The sequence below is a fragment of the Geospiza fortis genome, unplaced genomic scaffold, assembly GCF_000277835.1.
Source record: "Geospiza fortis unplaced genomic scaffold, GeoFor_1.0 scaffold182, whole genome shotgun sequence".
Taxonomy (NCBI): domain Eukaryota; kingdom Metazoa; phylum Chordata; class Aves; order Passeriformes; family Thraupidae; genus Geospiza; species Geospiza fortis.
The window spans coordinates 2013529-2022762 of record NW_005054367.1 but is presented as its reverse complement, the minus strand read 5'-3'; the positions used below and the strand labels follow the sequence as shown (position 1 = coordinate 2022762).

At 35.5% G+C, this 9234-nt stretch overlaps 1 protein-coding gene across 1 annotated transcript in view; it reads right to left on the bottom strand.

Moving 5' to 3' along the window:
• Positions 1-256: 256 nt before the first annotated feature.
• Positions 257-9234, bottom strand: part of LOC102045246 (sodium channel protein type 5 subunit alpha) — a 38687-nt gene continuing 29709 nt past the window's right edge. The window contains exons 21-27 of the mRNA XM_031059737.1: positions 9080-9217; positions 8686-8940; positions 7754-7807; positions 6715-6852; positions 4686-4790; positions 3636-3900; positions 257-2344 (exon numbers count right to left, since the gene is read on the bottom strand). Coding sequence (XP_030915597.1) covers positions 1200-2344; positions 3636-3900; positions 4686-4790; positions 6715-6852; positions 7754-7807; positions 8686-8940; positions 9080-9217 — 2100 coding nt within the window. The 3' untranslated portion in view covers positions 257-1199. The remainder of the gene's footprint in view (positions 2345-3635; positions 3901-4685; positions 4791-6714; positions 6853-7753; positions 7808-8685; positions 8941-9079; positions 9218-9234) is intronic.

Below are 9234 nucleotides of genomic sequence, written 5' to 3'. Positions count from 1 at the left end.
AAATCTTTCCTATTTTAATAGTTTTAAACAAGGTTAAATGACAGTAAAATTCATTACCTCATTATTCTTTATATTCTTGGCCTGGAAATGCTAAACCTTTTCTGACTCCCTGTGAATAGAAAATTATTTTCAGTTTTCTTGTGCTAATAGATAGCTACTTTGGGAAAATTCTATTACTGTTGTTCTACCCTCAGTAATAGATGGTCTTGTAATAAATGAAATGGAAGATACTTCTTAGAAAATAGACAAAAACATGTTAAGCTTCTGAAGTCTTTATTGAAGAATCTAAACCAGTCATATTCCAAACTGCAAAATAAAAAAAAATCAGTAAAATATTATTACACATCGTTCATATACTTTTTTCAGAATCAGTGAAAGAAATGCTTTCTCTAAATTTAATAAATTTTACCTCACAAGATACACCAGGAACTTCATTTCAGATTACTGAGTAGTGCTCTCTAGGGATAAAGTACAATGATGGAATTTAATGTACAATTATTCCTTTCTGGAAACAATATCTCCTGCACAGCATTCTTTGATTCTAATTATGATTACAACAATTTTCATACACTGAAAGATACAAAGAACAAATTATGTACAACTTTCAGGCACAGGCAACTGAGGATAATCTGTTAAATCCCTTTAGGTGTTTGTGTAAAGGCACATCAAAAATTCTTAGACATAAATCCATTCAAAGATATTAGGAGGAGGATTGTCCCAAAAACATCAAAATTAGAGGCTGATTATACTCAAATGTCTTGAGTGAGTCTTTTGCAGAAGTGCAGTTATTACTTAATTTTGCTACAATAAAGCATTTTTGAAAAATTGCTTCTCCCTAAAGACATATACCTTATCCTATATCCTTGTGTATTTATAAAATAAGTGCTTACAACTGATCTTTTACAGACTTCTTCTGTAAACACATGGACTAATATAAAAATGACAGCTGAAAAAATTAACTCACCAACTCCAGTAGCTGAGGAAAAAAATTCCATGTTTAGAGATTTTCCTCTAATATTTATAACATAGTTGTTCAAATCTTAAGTGCTTTAAGGAGCGTTTGCAAATCTGAACAATTACAATACCTGAAGGCTGCCAGTATTATTCTAAATTTAGAGTATTTGTGGGATCAAAATATGGTCTCCATCTGAAAATAAGTGACATTGGTTTAATTGGAAATGCTGCAGCCGGGCGTGACCTCATGTGTCAAGCTTATTGCTGTCTGTCTCAGCAAAGCCATCATAAAATAAAGGGAGGGATATGGAAGAAGCGGGACGTAATTTATCTGCCTTCCTACCATGGTTTTCATTAAGCAGTGATTCAAGAAGATTTTGCTTGTCCTGTATTTCTCGTCCAAAGACAGCACTGTTATGTTTACAATGGTACAAGGAGGTATTTTCAAGAGAACGTTGTCTCAAATACCTCCTGAAGGCCCTTTGAATAACAAGAGCTGACACTTCCTCTTGTTTTCTTTTAAGGGTAGAAGAAATTGGGCTGTAAGAACTTTTAGATGGATTGCCAGCTGTAATCTTTTCTTCCATGTTTAATTCAAGACTCTCCAGGTCTCCAGCTTCTCCCAAGACCCTTTTAGTGAAAGCCAGCAAGATATCCAAGCAGTGGATCTTGTCTCCACTAACTATGGGGATGTCCATGGCTATGAGCTGGATTTTGTTGGGCTTTGGGATGCGCAAGGGTTCTGCCAGAGCATCTGCAAAGTCTGAGAGAGCAGAATAATCTATAAACTGTGTTGCCAGAGGGTCAAACTTTGCCCATGTCTCATAAAACATATCAAAGTCATCCTCACAAAGAGGATCTGTGCTCTCCTCAGTGGCAACATTGAAGTTCTCTAAAATGACAGCTATGTACATATTTACAACAATGAGGAATGATATAATGACATAGCTTACAAAATATAAAATACCAAAGCCCTTATTTACACAATTATTTTTCTCTGTCCCTTTTACATTTACTTGGAGAGCACATTTATCAGATTCCTTTAGCACAGGGGCCAGAAGACTATCCCAGCCAGCTGATGTGGTAATTTGGAAGAGGCAGAGAATGCTACCACAAAATGTTTTGAAGTTGAAAATGTCATCAATCCCACCATCCTGGGGGAGACAGGCAAAGTTTGCCATGCCCACAATGGCATAAATGAACATAATCAGGAAAAGCAAAAGGCCAATGTTGACCAGGGCGGGAAGAGACATCAGCAGTGCAAAAAGAAGAGTTCGAATCCCTCTGGCTTTGCGAACTATTCTGAGGATTCGGCCGACCCGCGCCAAACGAAGAGTTCTCAAAACCGTCGGGGAGAAGAAAGATCGAAACACTTCAGAGACTCCAAGACCTTTGAAAGGAAAACGAAAACAAAATGTTGCCAGGTCAAGTTAGTCAAATTAATGTCTGTTTTGTTATATTCTGTGCTTTACGTGTTGGCAGTAACACTCATCACTTTACACTGGTCTCAATATAAACATCTTCAATTCTGAAACTGCTCAGATAAAAGCTTCGGTAAAAAAAGAAAAATTGTAATAGCTTTCAATATAAAAGAGGCATCAAGATTTCCGCATAGTTTGGAAGTTCTTCCCAGTTTCTCTAATTTGGGGAGTGAATTTATGCATTCATTGCTCAAGTACCTGAAAAAATCCTTTAAAATCTATTCAGGTCTTGTGCCAGAAGCTCTGAGATTGTCTCTGAGCGACTGTCTGAGTCCTGCTTCTTCTTTAGGTCAAAGCCTAAATGTGAGACTTTGACTAATGCTTGGCACTCAAATGAGATCAGAGAAGAGCAAGAAGAAAATAAAGGAAAATTGTCTCTCAGTGTTTATCCTCCAAAACACCTCATTCTATGACACAGTAGCAATGCAAATGATTACAAACAGAAGAGTTAAGAAGTCATAATTTTTCTGGGTTGTACAGGATGGCAAAAGGCTACCATGCTAGGGCAAGAAGCAGAGAACTCAGAGCAGTTTTTCTTTTCCATCCTTTATTATATGATATGATCTAAGCCTGAGTAGGAAGGACAAAATAAATTGTACAAGAAATTAGAGCTGTATATGACCCTTTGCAGAGTCAATTATCAGCATCTAGTCTTATTTAAAGAGCCAAAAAAATACAAGCCAGTTTTAATAACTTTTTCAGTCACAAATATTGGCCTAGGTTTAGTATGGTGTTGAGCAACCAAATTTTCCTAAGCTTTCCAAATCTGCAAATGGACTCTGCCTTCTTAAAGGAATGTCCAGGAAAATTAAATTATACCCCATTTTTGATGCAAATGTATTTTTAACCTGAATTTTCTTTTCCTGTGACAACGTGTAAATTGAAAGCATAAAACGTTAGACAACAGTTTAAGTGCAATAACTTTAAAAAGATGTTACTGAATTAAATTAATATTCTGTTAATGCCTTAATAAAAATCATACTTAAAGATATTCAAAAACTATGCTTACCTTTTAGTACTCTGCAAAAATATAAGGGAAAACAAAAATGCATCCTTTTAGAACAAATCACTTAGCAGATAGTTTGAAATAGTACAATGGATCTGGAATTTGTTAATTAAACATATGTAGGTGGTTACTTCAAACTGGATTTGGCTTAATATTGGTAAGACACTTTACCTGACCTAGTGGTTGATACTTACTCACTATTGAAAGGATCACAACACTGAAATCAAACACGTTCCAGCCACTCCCAAAGTAGTAGTGCCTAAAGGCCAGTATTTTTAAGACACATTCTGCAGTGAATACAGCCACAAAAAAATAGTTGATTTTATTAAGAACATCCTTGGTGCGTTTGTCATTGTTTTCTGCCATCATAACTATCATATTTAGACAGATGAAAATCACAATGGTGATGTCAAAAGCTTTGTGATTTACGATGTCAAACAGCAATCCTAGGAATGCATTCTGTGGAGAGAAGGAGAACTACTAAATGCCAGTTCTGAGACCCAGCCTGCATTCAAATATTAATCAGTAATTTGTGCTTAGAAAAGGAATTTAAGATGACATAAATTAACAACAAGCTGCTAGAAGCACTTTTTGGTGATTTCTTTAGACCCTCAAAGAAAACTCACCACATTTTCAGTATTTTCAGGCATTGTGCAAACACATTGGCTTAGGAAAAAATATGCAGCAGGAAAACATTCAGAGTACATTGTGATGGCTCTTTTAATAGAAATACTTATTGAAGTAGATATTTTAGGATAAGCAATTCTAATTAAAATGTCATAAGCAGGAAAAACTCTGAGTAGTTACTGTGCAAACACAGACCTGGAATTCAATTTAAGAAAATGTAAGAAATAAAGCGTAAGATTATTTCAAAGCAAATAACAGCCATGGGGCATGTGCTGCTCTCTATTCATTCTAACCTGCAACAATCCAATCTAGTTGCAGAAGCAACATCATGCAAATTAAATAACCAAGATCATGTTATGAATATCAAATACTTAATAAGAACTGGTTTTAAAAGTTTGTACATTTGAGTAGGTGATAAATAGGTTGTAAATTTCCTTAATTAATACCCTCAAAGACGACTGTGTTGGATAGAATTTTTAAATAAAAGAGAGTAAAATCTAAATACTATATTGACTGAGGAAGGTGAGGGGGAAGGTTTATTTCCCAATTCCTGGCTACTGAGTTTAAATATCATCCTCTTTATATCCTCTGTCATATTCTTCTTAAGGTGGCCTCACCGCTGGTCTTGGGATGGGTTTTTGGGGTTTCTTGGATCCAAGTTTTTTTAGGGCACTATAGTACTTTTTCTGTTCCTCAGTCAAAAATAGATCTTTCCCACCTAAGTAAAGAGAAAAAACGTTGTTTACATGAAGTAGTCAAATTAATACTGACAAATTTATGTTAAAGACAGTAAGTTACAGTTGTCATGAGTGGGACCTAAGACAGCATAGAGACCAAATGTGTCTTCACCATTTCTCCTTTTCCCCTTGATCTTTGATCTGATCTGGGTTGATCATGAAAGTCAAGTCCAGACAGTGATCCCAAGCCAGTTACCTCAAGTGTGAGAGCCTTTCTAAGTTTTGCAAATCTATTTCCTATTTTTAAAATCACATAAAATTCATCAAGAAGTAGAATATTTTATATTTTTGGGAAAGGCAGAAGCAGAAGAAGATTGCTGGACTAGCAAGTAAATAGAGGATGATGAATAAGAATTTTGGGACCAAGTTCTATGGGAAGTTCCTGGCAATGAATTTCTTATTAGCATCCACACCACCTGTATTACTGAGCAATCACTTGGACCCCAGTAATCAGAACTCACTTGTCATAAAAGCACTGAGTGATCTGCATTTTGTACACCAAACACATAACAATGAATTGGAATCACTCCAGCAAAACCTCTGAAAATTCTGCTTAACTTCACTACATGGACTATCAGTGAAAAGCCCAAAGAAGCAGAAAAGAAATGACAGAGAAAAATGAAAAATAAAAAATGCCAGTTACAGCATGTACTAAGAAAAGAAAAAAAATGTTACATCCACATACATTTCTAGCAAATGTTCGAGCTTATCAACTACTTAACCTTTTTATCTATTGGGATTGTTGTAACTGGGACTTTGTTATAAAAGGAAATTCTTACAGTGAAGTTACACTGCTGTTCCTCAATCCCTACACATCTTTTCTCTGTCCAAATTCAGAGAACAGAAGAAGAATTTCTTGTGTATTCTATTTCTATTTTTCTCTACAAAAGGCAGTAATGCTTTGACACTTGGTGTATAAGTCAGTCTGTGGAAAGAATAGATGATTCCAGTAGAAATTCTGCCTTCCAAATGGGAACCTTGAAATTGTAAACCTCCTGTTGGGGTCTGCTTTTCTGTTATTTTTTCAATGAGCAAGATGCTTATTTGTTGTAAGACTTCCAAGTGGATTAATTGACCCAAATTCCCCTGATATTCTGGACACTTTAAACCCTTAAATGAGTCAGGACTCAACTGAGAAGTAAGCTTGGCACAAGGAAGGTGAAGTATTCCAGGCAGAGATGACTATTGCTTTTCTTTGCTGCATTTTCCATTCTAAGATTTTGCTTTCCAGTTCTTACAGAATATCAAGAACAGGGAATATAACAACAAGGAGGAGAAAAGTGGAAGCAGTCATTGCTTCATAGGCTTTAAGCATCATTTAAATTTCTACATAGCCTCCTCCTGGGGTCATGGCTTGGATCCCAATGCTGAATTTTTTTAGAATCCCACTAAATTAATCTGTAGGTTTATTTTCTAGATGAATGACTTTTAAAAGTGTAGCTAGTTTTAGAAGAAGTTCTATCGACAAGACCTTTTCAAGGTTCTTTACCAGGAAAGCAGAGGTTACTCCTTTCATGACTGCTTCTTCCATGAGTGATTACCCTGCTCACATTTGTGAGGTGTTCAGTCTCAGCAAAAAGGGTTTTTCTGTTCTCCAAAGCAAATCCTCAAAGCAGAAGAAAAGAATTCCACTCTCCTATAGCAAAGTCTAGGTAATTATTTTGATTCACTCCTCTCTCGTCCTCTACTTAAATCAAATCCAGGACTTGGCAGGAAAATAGAATTCACAGGTAAAAACCTTGAGGAAGAGGGGATTCCTGTTTTCAAAATTTGGTTTGAAATGTTATTATTTTAAATTTACCTAGTCAAACACTTATTTCAAAATGTTAAACCTCTAGATGTCAAGCAAGCATTCACTTAATCAAACTGGGATTACAGGAGACCATGGGTTAGACCATGTAGTACTTATCTTTTTCCTTTGCTGGTTAAAATTGCTGATAACCACTCCAATGAAAAGGTTCAGCATGAAGAAAGATCCAAAAATAATGAAAACCACAAAGAACGCATACATGCGTAAGCGTGCTTCAAACTGTGGCTGTTGATCAATCTGTTAAGAAAAAAAAAATCAAACCAGAAAAATAATATTAGTAAAAATTAGATAATCTCAGCTTTAGCATTTCCAATTTATTATAGCAAATGTTTTATTGTCATGAAGGATAAATTGTTTCTGCACATTTATACTTTTATCTAGATGTACAAGTAGAACTGGCTTGCTCTATCTTGTTACTGTTTGTACAGATAACGAAAAACAAAGACAAATCCTGCTCTTGCTTTTTTTCTTAGTAATAAATAAACAGTTCCAATCAGAAGGGATCCTGTGAATGCCCTGATTAGAAAAACAGGTTTAAACCTAATGGCAAATTCCCTCCTTTGGGATGCCATCCTAGGCAAGAAGCAATTTAAACCAGCCTACAAAGAACAATATTGTTATTTAGCAGCTATTTAACTACAGTCAAGAGTACTGTGATGGAATGAGCAAGAAAAAAGGCAAAGTCAACTAAATATAGAAAAGTTAAAACTCACTGCTAGTATGAGAGTGAGAAACAGGACATCCAAATGGGGAAGAAACAGTGAGGGTGTCAAATGTAGGGAAGAAAACCTCAAATAACTGATAAAGCTGCAGGCTGTTTCAGTTCTACTGCACATGTTTGAAAAGGAAGAGAATTTGCTTTAGAGGCACACCCATATTCTGTTTCCAAATCAGACTTCTAAAACATTATTTATTATCTTGCCCTCTTTTTGTGTGGTATCACCCTATAGTGACCAGTTTCTTTTACCCAAGTTTCAGATATTTGGTACTCCAAGAAATATTGTTTCACTGTGTAGCTGGATGCACTCATCCACTTGTATTTTTGACCTGGTGTTGCAAACAGCTGAAAAATTGACTGTATAGCTAGAAAAGGGAAGAAGGAAAGGGAAAAAACTAAAATTTCATTTCAGTGACATACCTCACGTGAATCCACTGCTGCATACATAATATCCATCCAACCTTTAAAAGTTGCCTGAAAGAAAATGCATTGTTTGTTACAATTAAGAAAAAAAAAAGCTATTGCTAATATAAATGTGTTAATAGTGGTGGAAAAAAAAAGAAGTGCTGCAAAAAATATGCATCAATTCTAAGATATGTTTGGAAGTGTGATTCACTGGAGTTTATTACAGAGAAAAAAACTATCCTGAAAAGAAAGCAAAAGAAAAGTCATGATTCATGTCAAATGCTTTAATGCTAACTCCTGTTAAATTGAAATTTTTGTAAAAAGTTTCAGCTTAACTAGCAAATATAACTTAAAAGGAAAAAAACGATTTCTAACAAAACAACAGATTGTTCCATCCTGCAATTTTTATCAATCATAGAATATTTTGGAGGATCCAGAGCAAAGAACTCAATCTAGAAAAGATACAGGGATAATGGAAACTTTTTAACAATGCCTTTCTCTCCTTTGTTGTGGTATTAGGGAGCTCAGTGAATTAGCACCCCAACAGTTCAGGATTTCTACAACAAAAGAAGACACAGAATTCTAAATAAATTGGTCCATGGGTTTTCTTTCTTATCCACTCTGAATTAGAGAAAACAAGAATAACTTTAAATACAGCAACAGGCAGACTATTTCAGGCTTAGTTTGTTAATCAAAATGTAAACAGAAGAGAAATTTACAACAAAATTTAAAGGCCGTGAAAGAGTTCTTGGTTTTAACATAAGGCTGCATGTGCCCATGTGTTCTTTAGGAGGAGGTGAGCAGCTCATAAATGAGGAAAATATTTATGGGAGCTAAAAAATCCCCAGTTTCAGTGAGATAAACAGAACCATAATGGTGTGCCTTGACTGGCTGCTCAAACCATTCCTTCAGAAAAACAAAAATGAACATGTTTTTATAGAACTTACCACTTGGAGAAGAGCCAAGTAACCCATGCCAACATTGTCAAAATTTACAACACTATTTGTCCAGGTCCCATTGAAGGAAAGACAATCATTTCTGCCATGAATGTGATCAGTACTTTCTTCTTTGTGTGTGCATTTCCAAAATCTGCTTCCTAGCCATTTGACTCCTAGAACATTAAAGAGGAGCCAAAAGACAACGCAAACGAGCAGAACGTTGAAGATGGAGGGGATGGCTCCAAAGAGTGCATTCACAACAACCTGAATGAAATTAATGAAAATAATTCATTAATTGAATTCAATAGATCCATTTTCCCAGAAAGCCACTGATTTTTTCTTCTTCTGTATCTATTGAAAATTCTCATCCATATAAAAACCCAGAACTTTCCCATATCTTTACCTTTATCCCTTCAAATCTTGACAAAGCTCGTAGAGGCCGCAGTGCTCTGAAAGTCCTGAGAGATTTCAGGCTGGTCCCAGAAGAACAAGGTGAGGAATCTTCAGAAACAGAATTTCGTCCCCAGGAAACAAAGGACAGCTGTGTTCATTGAATTG